The following is a 15,191-nucleotide window of genomic DNA, read 5'->3' on the forward strand; positions in this document are numbered from 1 at the left end:
CAAAGGGGAATTCCCCGAGGGCACATGGTGTGGGGTCCTACACTGCCATGGGGGGGGGGGGGGACTACACTGCCATGGCCTATCTCCAAGCTTGTCGGAGAAAAGGTCTCCTCTGAATTTAAGTAGGTGGTGAAGCGAAAAAGCCTGGGGCGTGGAGAGACAAGCAGGGCCTTGCAGACAATGGCTACATCATTCTGGGACCTGCTGAATCTGGTCCACCTTTCTGATTCCTTCTAAGGACAAACAGCTAGAGCTCTGCCTGGACACGACTAGTGACTGTGTCTGCCACGCACCGCTCAAAACTCACACTGAATCCAGACAAGGGCCAACCCTGGGGCTCCCGGCAGTCCCGCCAGCTCCTTCGGGAAGCCATAAACCACAGAGGCCCTGCACAAAGCCTCCATCCTGCAGTGCTCTTGCCAGTTCCCTAAAGATGACTAAAAGAACATGAAGTTTCCTCACCAGGCACTGGGCTGACCCGCTTCTCTCTTCCAGCTGTCTCTTCACATCTGATTAAAATCAGCCGTGTGAATAATACAGGAGGAATTAAGTTCTCTCTTGACTGAACCGGCTGTTCAAGTCTGTCACTAATCCAATTCCTTTCTGAGGAGACAAACTTCCTTTGCTTTCTCTGCTGCAGATCTATACAGCTTGGTCTTTATCTTACGAGGGGCTCCGATCCACCTGTTGGGCCTGGCCCCTTCATCCTGCCCAGCATCAACAGCCACAAGCCTGGCAGTCACCTCTCCTCCTGCGCATTTGTCCATCAAACTGCCAGTTGTCTGTGACAGCCACCAGGCTGTGAAAGGGCAGGAGAGAGAGCTACTTGGCAGAGCTACACCTCTTCGAGCTATCACAACTGTGTGTGGTGTGACCACATGGGCACATCCATCCAATCTCAACCAGTTCAGATCCGGGAGACATATCTGTCTCCTTAAAAAGGCAGGAGGCTGGCTCCTCTCAAGCCTACACAGGACCTAACCCAGGCCTGCACGCCATACGCAGGTTCAACCGGCTCCTGCTCACTGGGCAAGCGTTTCAGGCAGCCCATCGAGACACAACGATCTGGCACCTGCCCAGTCCTAAGAAATGGCTCCAGGGTCTAGAGACAGCAAGCCTGGAAGGCACCTGTGACAAGCACCAGGCTCCCCAATCCCTCCCGGCTGGGGGGCAGTGGGGAATGTGGCCAGCTACAAAGGATCCTCCAGCATCATTCTCAAGAGTGCCCCCTGCTGGAAAAAGACAGCACCAGGCTGGCTGCCAACTCTCCTTCCAGCTCTCCTCTAAAAGTCCTTTTGGGGGAATCATTTCCCAAAGTGATGGGAGGGTAACTAAATGTATTCCGGCACAGAGCCTGCAGCAGCAAGGCTGCTTGATTAAGAATGAATTACACTTTCATCAGCACATAGAGAAAATTGATTCACAAGGCCGCATTGTGATAATCTTGTTCCTAAAGCAAAAAGGGGTGGCGTGGGGGTGGGCAGGACACAGAGCCACTTGGGCTATCAATGACAAGAGAAAGGAAGCTCTACAATTAAGCTGGGAGAACAAAACTAATCAGAGCGCCAGGATTCCTCCAACTAGTCTCTGGGGGCCTTGCCTCAATCCACTCATCCCGAGGGAGGAGAAAGGAAGGTGGGAGGGGGGCCGTCTAATTCATTTTAAACAATAAGACCCACAGTGCTGAACCCATTTTAGATACTAACCTAATAACTCCAGGCGCTGAGACTGCTTGTCCCATAAAAATGCAGCGGAATTGAAATGCAAGCCCTAAAATCATGTTACACCTCCTTTCCGCCACTACATATCAAAAATGAAGGAGCGGGGGAGGGCACGGATTCAAAAGGACATGCGGATTCTCTGGCGCTTGGATCCACCAGGAGAAAGCCAACTCTGGAGCAGAAAGGTGACAGCCAAATCAGCAGCAGCAAATTCCAACATAATCTTTGGTTTAGGGTGTGATCAACATCCCCCCTTCCAAATCAGAGCCAAGGAGGGGGCAGGCCAGTGAAGGGGGATAGTTGCTGTACACTGGCAAGATTAAGCCCTTCTGCCGTCTTGCTAGTGACGGCTTGCACCCAAATGCCACCTGGTGATGTGTACGGGGAGAGAGCTGTGCGCACACTTATCCCTAAGCAGGGGTGGGAGGAAAGGCCAAGTCCATCCCAATTAATGAACTCAATTCAGGGAAAGCCCAGAGGGTCTCTTTTGTATATTAATCTTTTAGGGACCTAAAGTAGGAAGATGCCTGGCAACTGGTGTGTGCCTGTGTCTTGAGCTGCCCGTGAGATGCTGGCAGGGGCCTTTGCTACTCCGTCCTTCTACCTGGAAAATGGACTAATCAGTCTGATTCACTTCACCGGGCAGGTAGAGACGAACTCATAGCTACAGAGTTCTCTGAGCACTGAGTACCTTAGCAAAAAGGTGCAGACACACTGATGTCATTTTCAAATTGCCAATATCAGAAGGGAAATCACAGCAAGGATCATAAGAACAGAACCTCGAGCCCGCAGAATGAGTTTGCATCCCATCTCTTCCCTCCCACTGTTGCAGTAACAAATCAGGTGCTGGAGGAAGGCTGCACTGAAACACATCTTCAGTGCTGAGGGACCAAATGGGATGTTTTACTGCATCAAATAAGGCCCAATAATGTCCCCAGGCACTTCCAAATGGTTGTAAAACATCCTAAGAGGGCAAAGCAGGTTTTGTACGATCTTCAACGCCTCCCCAAAGGGCAACTGCTTGACTGGGTAAAGTCTCCCAACCAAGAAGAGGAACTAGGTCGTGGTCTTTCGGAAAAGAGGCTGGCAGAATCTTCTATCTAGAGAGCTACTAGAAACAAGCAAGAGAATGGTAAGCCCTCCCCAGTTGAGAGGCACCTGGACATCTAGCTGGTGCACGTGTTAAGGTAAGAGTGGCCTTCGGGGATGAGCCCAGGCATCGCATCCAGGAAGAGCAGGCTCCCGGAGACCAGGCTGTGCTTCCCAATGCTTTCGCTGTGCTTCCCACAGAGCAGGGAAGAGTTCGTCATTGCAATCTCTTCCACGAGTTTGCTATCCACACCTGAGTGCTGCTGCTCCTTGCTAATCCTTGCTCCCACCCCACTCCCATTCCCCCGTTCTTCTCCTCCCCCCTCCTGCCTCTGCCACCCTTCAACAGCAACAAAAGAAAGGTTCTGGAGCTGGGAGCCAGTGCACGCTGCCTTTAAGTCAGGGCAGAGGATGCCGCACCAGACGATGCCCAGTTTCCAAAGCAGGCAGAGCCAACTGCCAGCTCAGGTCCAGTGACCAGGGTCACGGAAGGGCTGAACACATTAACCACACACAAGCATCAGAAACTAACCAGAGCCCTCTTTGAGGCGGGCGACCAGAGGTCACCAGGGAGGCTCTGGCCGTTGGTTTTAATTGTGGGAGAAGCCTTTCACGCATACTCAATCCTGCCCTATGATTTATCACTTCCCTGGTGTTCTAAGTGTTCTACTTCACTTCGCCAGCCCTGCATCTCCAAGGGGAGTCAGTGCAAATTGAAGATGACATTGGACTTTTATGTCTTCTGGATCCAAGCGGCAGCTAGAGCTTCAGAGAACTGTCAAGGCTACTCATTCCTGTTCCTCCACCAGCGGAAACCACAGCTGGACCTTGATGGCTCAAACCATTTACTAATAAAATAAACTTTCTAAGCTCCACAATCCTCATGATTTGTCCTCTGTTGATTTCCCTTGAAACCCTGTGCTCCCCTGGAGATCATGGGCACAAAAATGATGACAAGTTTGCTGGCACTCAGACCAGCTCAGGATCGGGGAGTGAAAGCTGTCCCCTGAGAGGGGATGAGAGCAAGACCCCGAAATGTACAAGCTCTGGCACTGCATCTTCACCTCCAAAGTGTGAGGCATAGCCGGCCACAGCTCACCTCCTCGGCACTGTGGCTCTGAAGCCCACGGCACCTGTGTCCCCTTCACTCCAGCCTCACTGCCGGACCTCACTCCCTCACTCAAAAGACTCGGAGGCCAGAAGTATGTGTTGCTGTCGCTCCCCCTGAGAATGAAATGAATCTAGGTTCTTAAGAGCGACTCTTGACAACTAGGTGCCACTCTGAGTCACATGCAAATGCCAAACCAGCTGCACTGATTATCAATGGCGGGGGGGGGGGGGGGGGGGGGGGGGGGGGGGGGGAGGGGGAGCACAGTGGAAATGTGGGCAGTTAAGATTGGCAGGAGGAACAAAATATACCCTTGCAAACTCAAATCGGATAGCAAAGGAACCAGTGATGTTAATTCTGGCTTTTTCAAAGTTTTTACCTCCAAACTCATGGAAACTCTTTGCTGAGCTCTTCCTGTGTAAAAGAGGTGTGTTACCTCTTTTAATCCTCCTAACAATCCTGGGGGTTAAGAACTGTTTTGTTCACTTTTTACAGATGAGGACACTGGGCATTAAGAGAAAGTAAGAGTTACAGAGAAAACGAGCAGCAGAGTAGTGGTAACCTCGGTTAGCCAGACGGGACAGCCTCTTGGCATTCCCAAGGGAACATGATAACTAAGCCCTGAACCCAAGGGTAATCCCTGGAATTAGCTTAAGTGAGAGTACTGTGGAGAAGCCACTGGGACCTCACAGTGAGGCAGGAAAGTACTGAAGGTGAGGAGAAGGAACATGCCTGCGTTGTGGGAGGTAGGTAGAACCATTCTTTTCTTGAAGAAATCTATGATCAGAAAACATTAAAAACAAAACAAAAATCAATGCAGCCTGGTTTGAACCAAGATTAATGGGCTCTCAGGACACTGGAAGCTCTCCAGGTCACCACCAGTCTCTGCATTTCTCGTCCTAGACTTTGTAGATGGAGCTCTGACCTTCACACTCTAGGTGCCCAAACTTCCAAAGCCCACAGTGGTGTTTCTCTTTACTAGGCTTACTTTGGCCCAGACTATAGTAGGCACAGCCCCAGGGCTACCCCAGCACAGGCAGGTGGCTACTCGTCATGCTTAGTCACTAGCCCCAGGGACCAGCAAAGTCCAGAAAATGGAAAGAGAATCAAACGTGAAGTGTAGCAAAAACTGCCACTATTTAATCTAGTAATGCTGAGATAAGTCCAGCTATTATTAAAAGCCAAGCCCATTCTTCTGTTAACCCTTGAGTAATCAGAATTCTTGATTAACTGGAATCTGGCAGCCTGCTTTGAAAACAAGTTCACATCAAGACATTAAAAAAAAAAAAAAAAAAAAAAAAAAAGACTTCTGTAAATGTCCTCGGAGCAGTACAAATCTGACTGCAAATCAAACCTCATTTGTCTATAATAAGAGCTCAGTGAGAACTGGCGGTCAAAATCAGGTCCTGAAGAATCGAAACATTCTGAATCATTACAGAAAAAGACAGATGAAATCGTATCAAGGTGGAATGGTATGGTCATATGCAGGAATGCCTGACAGCACAGGCTGACACAAAAAGGGATTTTTCTGCTGGACCCTGTGCTAGTCACAAAGTCCAGGAAACCAAAGTGGATCCACCCCAGGGTCCTCTGGGCACCGTGGGGTCACCACTTGGACAGATGATCCCCATGGCCTGCCCAACTCCAGTGTTGGTCATACTGCACTGCTCAGAGCACGCGCTGCTTGGTGTCAGGGCGTTTGATGCCAATGTGTGGTATGAAAGCTGAAGAAATAGGAGCCCGCTAAATAAAAGTGTCACACACAAATTGGGGTTCATGCTATGGGCTCTTGGAACCACTGACAGACAGAATCCATCTTATAATGAGATCCATCTGGGACTTTAATAGCTAACCTCTCTTGCTTGGATAACAACCACAAATAAGGTCTATCTTATGCCAGATCTCACTTTTTGGTAGAAAGCTTCCAGTGAGCTTATTTTATTCTAACAGCAGAAACTGTGGTGAGGACACCAAAGGACACATCCTACGCGACTGTCAGGTGTCGGTGGGCCCACTGGCTGGCATACCGCTAGGGATTAGGTAAGGAGCAGAGGCAGGATGTTATGTTATTACTGGGCATAATAAATTCTCCCTGCTGCCGAGGCATGTTGGGAGGATGATGAACTATCGCAGAAGGAAAGCAGCAATCATTCCATTAATTCACTCAACAACCACTGACTGCTCATCTATTGGGTGCCAGCGACTGTCCCAATGTGAGTTCATGCTGACCACAACTCTGCCCCAGGCTGTGGAGGAGCTGAGCAGAGACAGTCTTCAGAGCACCGACAGACAGATAGATGGTGGTCCACTTAGATGGGCTACAGATCAGACTGCTGTACTGTTGGTTTGCTTGACTTGGAAAGAAAGTGGATGTGTACAGAAAGGGGAGGCTCTAAAGGCAAATGAGTGAGTGAGGACAGCCCCTTCATTCTGCGACCAGGTATGACCATGGGTCTTCAGAAGCTGTCACCACATGAAAGGTCTTGATCTTGAGTTAAAGACACCCAGATCTATCCCATTTCCATGCTAGAGCTATTTATCTAAGGACTATGCCACTGAGACAAAAGATTTTAGACAGACCTCATTGGACGAGAAGCCATGACCATCCCCAGCCCAACGATGACACAAAATGTGATGGACAGCTGGTCCTACAGCCCCATGACATGCTCTTCAGAACGAGGCAGCCTTCTGAACCCCCGGAGGTTGGTCTGGCCCCACAGGGCGGACGCCTGCTCTCAGACTCAAAGCATGCTGCGGCCAGTACCCAGTGCCACCTGCCCTCGGGAGGGCTCAGCATGGCCCAGGGACAGAGACAGGCAAGCTCATGCATGGGTTAGTATCACAGAGGGTAGTACCATCACCACATACAGAGTACCTGGGATAACCTACTTTGAGGGCTCAAATGCAGATAGGTCTTCTGCCTTGGGCTTGAGGCTAAACCAGCAAAATAAAATGAAGAAAAACAAAAACATACCCTGTGATATCAACAAATGCCACATGTGCCATTTGCAAAATGCTCAGACAGGCCTGAAATGGTGACAAGTGACTTCATTTATTTGTTTTTATGGCCTGGAAACAGGTCCCTCCGGCTTTCCTGAGGGCCTGGCTCACGGCAGCAACAGCAAAGACGAGACCTTTCAGTGTGCCCAGATGAGGAGCCTGGGGACAGGAGCGGGGGTTGGGGGTGGGGTGCCTGAGGAAGCTCCTTCGAGGGCTGACTGGCTCCCTGGCCCAGTCATCATTTTGCCTCTCGGCTCACTGGCTGAGGCCTCACTTTAGCTCCCCTTTCACTAACTGTTCAATAATTTAGTTTTGGAAGTGAAACCCAGTAAATAACGGAAGCCAGAGGGAAGAAGAATGTGGAATGGGGAAAGGCCTTTCCTTTTCAGCTATGCTATTAAGAGGAATTTTCTACTCGGTGCCAATACTAACTGGAGTACAGAGAAGGAATTTGAGGCTCCCGACTGTACCCATTAGCACTGGCAAGTAGCTATAGAACCCTTGGAGTTTTCAGATGCAGCTTAACTACTGAAAACAGATATTCCTTAACCTGGGAGACCACTCTAAAGAATAAGGTAAAGAGTAAAAAATTAAACTTAGGTAAACCATCATGATCTAAACTCAATGAACAGTCTCATCTTAATGACACCTCTTTTACAGGTATTAGCCTGATCCTGGGCTATAAGTCAGGAACAAACCAGCAGGAGGGGCCGTTTGTGCTTTGTCTGAGAGAGAAGCACACTCTTGGGCTGATATTTATGGAATTTAACCTTCTCTAAAACCTGAACGCTCAAAATATCAGTAGAGAACAATTTGAAACTGATAGCAACATAAATGAAGTTTCATCTTTTAAAACATTAAGGTTCTTCTAGACACTTCCTTTTAAGTATGAAAAACGTTAAAATTCAGAATTTGGTTTCTTTAAAGTAAGAACAGGATTTTTTAAATAGTCCTTGCCACTTAATAACCCAAAAAGACTAGAGGGAGAGTCCATTCTCAAAAGCCTCTGTTTCATTTTGCTTTCTCATGAAGTAAGGCAGCTCCCTGGGCAGAACTCCCCTTGGCTTAAAAGACAGAATCGCTTTAATGCTAAATGATGGATCAAAACCTGTCTCGTAACAGTGATTCATTTCATCAGAGCTTTTAACACAGGCTCCCCTTCCATCAAGCCAATGGGTTCACAGTCACTGGCGGATTAAATTCCCTTTCTGGCGTGAGTTAAAAAATTTCCTCAACTAAGTATGTATAAAAAATGATAACAGTCTAATGACTTGGCTACTCAGGAAACCAGATGCCAACCTCCATTTCATTAATGACTGTCCTGATCAGTGAAAGACGGGAGACTCGGTACCTTTTTGATGGTGTTGTGCTTGCTGCTGGTGCCACCCCGGTCAGAGTTCTCGTTGTGCAGAATATCCAAGGCTGTCTCCCTCTCTTTGAGTTTCAAGGCCTCAATCTCGGTCTTGAGTTCATTGAGCTGCTCCTGTAAATGCTTGCTCTTCTCCATGTACTCCACTCTGCCAGCAAGAGGACACGGTATATCATGGCTTTGGCAACAGTGAGACATGGGATCTAGGGTCTGCAGCCTGGATGGAGTTCATCACATCTCTGCTCAGACACTCCCAGGCCGTGGGAGCCTGGGCCAATCACTAAACAGGTCTGAATCTGTTTCCTTGGCCATGAGATTGGGCTAATGATCACAGGGCTGTGGTCAGAATTAAGCAAAATAAAGGGTAGGAAAGCCCTCTGGTAAACTGTCTGAAAGCGCTCTACAAATACCAGTTACAGTAGATAGTTTTTAATTCAGCACAAGCAACAACACATGAATCAAGACTCCTGACATCCAAAACATCTCCTCGTCTTGGCCCTTCTTGGTTAAGTGATTCTATTCAAGTGACCTCTTCTGCTAGGCCGTGGCCACATCCCTACTTGTTTTGGGACATCATCTCCTAAACAGAATGGAAGCTTGCTCAGCCAATATCAGGAAGAAAAAGATTCCCACCACCACCTGCAGGTAGATACACTGTATCTACAATGGTGAAAATCTGGAAATCATTCTCAAAGTGTCCAACTATAATGTCATGGCCAGGCAAATCATGCAATATAAATGCTAATTCTGTAGTGATTCCCATGGCTAGTATATGGAGTCTGTCATGTGATGGTAATGTCACATGCATGGGTGATAAGAAAATACAAACTATAAAAAAGCAGAACACGGAACAGGATGTAGCCTCTCCCTGATCACAACCACGAAATGCTTACTATGCCTGGTCAATGGAGAAAGACTTGAAGATGAACTTGGACGGCAGATACCACGGAGAGGCTCGTGGTTGCTCACCCCAAGCTCCAAAGAGGCACTGTCCCGAGAGAGCTCTTCCAAGGATACTGTACAAGGTGAAAGCACATACCCTCAGATGGGCTTGGAGCTGAATCCCGGTTCTGTCCCTCATCAGCTGTGTGATGCTGGGTGAGTTCGTTAAACACTCCAGATCTGTGTTCTCATTTATAAATGGCACACTAAAACCTACCTCTGATGTCAGTTTGAGGCTAGTTAGTGGGAATGAAATGAGCCAAAGCTAAAAAGCCCAGACATGGGGCACCTGAGGGGCTCAGTTGGTTAAGCATACGACTTCGGCTCAGGTCATGATCTTGCGGTTCAGGATTTCGAGCCCTCCATCGGGCTCTGTGCTGACAGCTCAGAGCCTGGAGCCTGCTTCAGGTTCTTTGCCTCCTTCTCTCTCTGCCCCTCCCTGGCTCATGCTCTGTCTCTCTCTCAAAAATAAATAAACATTAAAAAGGCCCAGGGGGGCACCTCGTGGCTCAGTTGGTTAAGTGTGGGATTTCAACTCAGGTCATGATCTCACAGTTTCTGAGTTCAAGCTCTGCATTGGGCTCTGTGCTGACAGCTCAGAGCCTGGAGGCTGCTTCAGATTCTGTGTCTCCCCTTGTCTCTGCCCTTTCCCCACTTGCACTCTGTCTCTGTCTCTCTCTCCCTCTCTCTCTCTCTCAAAAATAAATAAACATTTAAAAAAAAAAAAAAAAAAGACTGGACACCGATGCACCCAGCACCCAGCAGCTTTTGTGATGGTTCTCCAGTAAGCTGTGGCACGAGTGGCCAATTGATCTGTGGTTGGGAATCCGGAGGAACCTCAGTTAGATTTCTTCTTTCCACCTCAGCTCCACTTCCACCAACCATGAAAGGAAGGAGGAGAGAGCACAGCAGAAGCTGTTGTGAACAGGGCATGTGGGGGTTCAGCTCAGGGCTGCCCCGGACAGCAGGGCCGGCCTGACCTGGATGTTTGCCTTCCTCGGCCTCGAGCCTGAGTTTCTTCTCTGACCCTTGTTCTAGACATGGGAAGTGCCGCAGATCTCAGCTGCCAGAGGACACAACTAGGAAGCATGTTCTGTTACCGTGTTAGAACACTATCACGTGCTCTATCGCCACGTGAACAGCAGTCTGACTGACTCAGAGTTCCCGGAAAACCAGTCTGAGACTGTAGGTGAGGTTTTGAGCCCTGTAAACTCCAGGTCACCAATCAAGTATCATTGTTATCCTGGAAGACTGGACGCTGGTGTGACGTCCTTCAGTTCTGATGAGGAAATTCTTCCTCCAGAGGATGGGAACAGAGCAAATCCTGCAGGGGCTAGTGACAGATGCTTGTGATAACCCTCCACTTTTTCCAAGCCCAGATGGCCCCACTCTAGCTCACTGGCTGGGGTCACGGAAGTCAGGAAACTACGTACTTTTCTTTCTCTATCTCCATGGAAAGCCGCTTCATGTCAGTATCCTTGAAGTCGAAAGACAGGCTGTCACCAATGAGGTTGAAGCTTGGCATGTCAGGAGGCAATGGCGCTGGAATTGGGTTCATGGGCTATGAATGAGAAATGTCTGGTTAGGAGGTTCGGGTTCTATGGGAACAGGGGGCACTGCTGTGTTAACCACTGATCCTCCAGCAGCCACAGAAACGGGCACACAGCTCAGGCCCGGCCTCCCAGCACCACCATGGCCTCATGTTACCCCAGTCTCTCCTGTTCCCCATCTACCCACACTGGCTGCTCCCAGGTGACTGGCCCCAAAGACTACAAATCCAGACAAATCATTCCTCTTCCCTCGAACCTTTGCCAGCTTTTCACGCTCAGCCAAATTAAACACTACTCCCACTCACTTCTTTGTTGAGGAAGCCCTCAAGCCCCAGGCTAGAAGCTGGAGATGCAGAGAACAAGACAGGGTCCCTGGCTCTGAGCAGCTGACAGTATTGTTCAGTAAACAAAGGTGCTTACAGATCATCCCGGTTAAGTAAGGTAGACACTACAGCCAGGGAGTGAACAGAGGCTGGGGAGCTGGAGAAGGTGTGCCAGAAGAGATCCTGCTTCTGTTGGCAGCAGAGGATACGACAGAGGAAAAGACATGCCAGGCAAGAGGCACGGCACTGGGCAGGGCAGAGCATGCTTGGCGAGAAAGCCGAGGGTCTGCGGCACCGGTGTGGTGAGGTGGGTGGGGGGCCGGGACTAGACCATAGAGGGCTGCCCTGCAGGCTGAGGGGTTTGGATTTGGAAGACAGAGCCAGAGCAGGGCTTGAAGCAGACGGCAAAGCAATTAGATTTGAGGACTTTCTCATCCCAGAACAAAGGGTCACCTCAAATATGGCCCCGATCTACTTCTCCTGTGTTTCCTACTGTTTGCCCTATTGGATCGTGAACATCACTGTTTCTGCTCCTTTGCTTAAACTATTCCTTTTGCTACACGCCACCTCACTTTCAAGGCCCTTGTCAAATACTAGGATTTCTCACCAAAGCCTTTCTAGATCCCTCTCGGCCAGATGGCAACTCTTTTCTTTGCTATACATGGTGCTTCTGGTTCTGTGGTGGCACTTCCCTAACTCCACCCTGTAAAAAATCCCTTTTGGCTGTGTCTTCTTCTTTTACTGTTGGCAAGTTTCCTAAGGGCAGGATCTGCCTCTCTTTCACCCTTGGATCCTTGGCTGAGTCTGGGACAGCGTCTGGGAAAGAGCAGAGGCCCAGAGCGCTCATCTGAGACGATGACAGGCTTGAGGCAGACTGTCTGCGTGGGTGTTGAAGGTGGTGCTGAGAGGGGGCTTCTGGGGTACTAGAACATTCTGTTTTCTGATTTGGGTGCTGGGTGCATTGGTGTGTTGAGTTTGCGAGAATGCATCAAGCTGTACAGTTATAATTTGGGGCACTTCCCTGTATGGATGTTATACCTCATCAAAATCTCCAAAAAGACGGGCGCTGAGTGCTGCACTGTGGGTGAGAACAGACACTGGGACAACCTCTGTGGAAAGCATCTCAATGGAAAACCTGACCCCACGGTTCTATTTATGACAATTTATTCTACCAGTACATTCACCGTATGTGCAAAGATTTATGCTCAGGGATATTTTCTGCAGTTTTGTTCACAACTGCAGACGAAAACAAACTAAATACCCATCCATAGGGGATTGCTTAGATGAATTACAATCCATCCATACCATGAAATATGAGTAAAAGGCTGATATGAATGAGCTCCTCCAGGACTTATTTATTTACTGTTTGAAGAGCACATGAAGTTTGCTCCAGTGTCTCTCCTTCCTTCCTTCCTTCCTTCCTTCCTCCCTCCTTCCCTTCCTTCCTTCCTCCTTTCCTACCTTCCTTCCTCCCTCCCTTCCTCCTTTCCTTTCCTTCCTTCCCTCCTTCCTCCCTCCTTTCCTTCCTTCCTTTCCTTCCTTCCTCCCTCCTTTCCTTCCTTCCTCCCTCCCTCCTTTCCTTCCTTCCTTTCTTTCCTTCCTTCCTCCCTCCCTCCTTTCCTTCCTTCCTTTATTTTCTTCCTTCCTTTCTCCCTCCCTCCCTCCTATCCTTCCTTCCTTCCTTCCTTCCTTCCTTCCTTCCTTCCTTCCTTCCCTCCCTCCCTCCCTCCCTCCCTTTGTTTCTACCTACCTACATAACTACCTACCCATCTATTTTTAGACCAAGAGTTGCATGCTCTACCTACTGAGCTAGCCAGGCTACCCCATTCCAGTATATATTTTAAAATCACTCATATCTCAGGTGCCCAGCCCAGATGAGCCCTCAGACAACTCCAGTCCTGGCTGCTGTCTGCGACTGCCTCAGAGATTCTGAGGAAGGACCATCAGCCCAATCAATGCACCAAGCCATGAGAGAGAATAACAAATGGCTGTTTTGAGCTATATGGCTGGCTTGGGGGGTGGCCTGTCACATAGTAATAGATAACCAGAACAGATGACAATAGGAAACCGCTCACGTTTCCCTCCACCTCAAACCCTGGGCAGCTTACGCCGCTGTGCCCTGTGTGCCTCCTGGCTGCATGCCTTGTGAGTGTGCAGTGCACACACTGTGCCACGTGCACATCTGTGCACTGGCTGCGAATACCCTACAGTCTCTTTCTCGCCTGGCTAGCTCCTCCTTACCCTTTGAGAGCCAGCTCAGGCACGATCCTATGCCTCTCCTGCGCCTACAAGCTGGGCTATGTTCCCCTCCAGGCCTCTGTGCACCCTATCTGTATATAGACTCTGCATCTGCCTGGCATTATTATTTTTTTTAAGTTTATTTATTTACTTGGGAGAGACAGAGGCAGTGTGAGTAGGGGAAGGGCAGAGAGATAGAGAAAGGGAGAGAAAGAACCCCAAGCAAGCTCCATGCTGCCAGTGCAGAGCCCAGTGCGGGGCATGAACCCACAAAACTGTGAGATCGTGACCTGAGCTGAAACCAAGAGTTGGACACTTAATCATCTGAACTATCCAGGTGCATGGTATTATATGGAACAGAACAGTTTGCTGAACTGAATGCACAGAGGAAGGGAAGGGAAGAGGCTTGTCTACTCATGGTGTGACCCTGTTTAATTGAAGTCTGCCTCCTTGTCCCAAAATTGAGTATGGAAAATGGTTCTTACATGGCTATAGTTTACCCTGAGGTATACGGTACCCCTGCCCAGAACTGCAATGATGGTATACGTTACACAAAGGTAGTTGAAGATTACATTCAGCTTGGCATCAAGAAGCTACCGTCTCAGGTGCCTGGGTGGCATCTGTCTACAGCCCAGGTCATGATCTCACAGGTTGTGAGTTCGAGTCCCACATCGGGTGAGCTCGAGCCCCGCTTCAGGTGAGCTCGTGCCCCACTTCGGGTGAACATGAGCCTCACTTTAGGTAAAACATGAGTGCCAAGTGAGCCCCACTTCTCTCTCTCTCTGCCCCCTGCTCACTTGCAACCTTGCTCTCTCAAAAAAAAAAAAAAAAAAAGAAGAAGAAGAAGAAGAAGAAGCCATCACCTCTTAAAAATAATTTGGGACTATATTACTTAGAATAATAAAAACATGGGTGCCTGGGTGGCTCAGTCGGTTAAGCATCCAACTTCGATTCAGGTCATGATCTCACGGTTCATGAGTTCAAGCCCCAGGTTGGGCTCTGTGCTGACAGCTTAGAGTCTGGAGCCTGCCTCAGATTCTATCTCCCTCTCTCTCTCTCTGCCCCTCCCCTGCTTTTGTTCATTCTCTCTCAGAAATAATAAATGAATAAACTTAAAAAAAAAAAAGACGAAGAAAAACATTTCAGAGCTAGGAAAGGCCCCATTGCCTGCTATCCAGGCAACCAGAGAGGTGACCAGTCCAAGGCCAATGGCAGACCAGGCATTCTGCCCCTTCCCCAGCTGCAGGCCCTCTGCATCATTCATTCTGCTGTGGCACCACCAGCGGAACTGAAGGGCTGGAGGGAAGAGAAAGCTACAAGGTCTGAAGCAGCTGCAGGCTGGCAGCTCCCAGCCCGGCTCACCGGGTATGTGGGCTTGGTGGTGATTTCCAGGAGCTTTTGCTTGGCTCTTCGCTCTGCCTCGCGGGCTTCCTGCAGGTCCTGCTTCAGCTGATCTGCCTCCTTGGCCCTGCAAGGAAAGGAGGAGATGTCAGGTCCATGAAGGTGACAGGTAGAAGAAAGACAGCCCTCTTCCCCACAGTCCCCCTGGAGAGGAGCGACCTGAGTTAACCCTGATGATGGCACCAGATCAGGCAAACAAGGCCAGTGGGGGGTGGGGTGGGGTGGGGGGGACACTGACATGAACATCAGAACTTCCAAAGCAAGGATAACATTCCTGAGTACTGTTCACTGCAATGGTAAATCTAAATGGGAAGGGCAGGGAAGCTGCTGGGAAGGAGTCAAGTTCAAACCTTTGCAATTGGTAGAGGGAGAGGAGAGGGGGAGGGGCCAACAGCTTCCTCTGCTTAACTTGTGGGTGAGAGTGAGCTAGGCAAAGGTACAGTGCATGAA

At 49.3% G+C, this 15,191-nt stretch overlaps 1 protein-coding gene across 4 annotated transcripts in view; it reads right to left on the reverse strand.

Moving 5' to 3' along the window:
- NF2 (neurofibromin 2) overlaps positions 1-15,191 on the reverse strand; it is an 80,387-nt gene that overhangs the window by 6,567 nt on the left and 58,629 nt on the right. For 2 of the 4 annotated variants that reach the window (XM_042909650.1, XM_042909652.1), the window contains 4 exons: positions 14,703-14,808; positions 10,663-10,790; positions 8,270-8,435; positions 6,808-6,852 (listed from right to left, as the gene is read on the reverse strand). In XM_042909650.1, the coding sequence (XP_042765584.1) occupies positions 6,817-6,852; positions 8,270-8,435; positions 10,663-10,790; positions 14,703-14,808 (436 nt within the window). In that variant the 3' untranslated portion in view covers positions 6,808-6,816. The remainder of the gene's footprint in view (positions 1-6,807; positions 6,853-8,269; positions 8,436-10,662; positions 10,791-14,702; positions 14,809-15,191) is intronic. The other 2 variants (XM_042909651.1, XM_042909649.1) reach the window with 1 other exon arrangement.

The sequence above is a fragment of the Panthera leo genome, chromosome D3, assembly GCF_018350215.1.
Source record: "Panthera leo isolate Ple1 chromosome D3, P.leo_Ple1_pat1.1, whole genome shotgun sequence".
Classification (NCBI taxonomy): Eukaryota; Metazoa; Chordata; class Mammalia; order Carnivora; family Felidae; genus Panthera; species Panthera leo.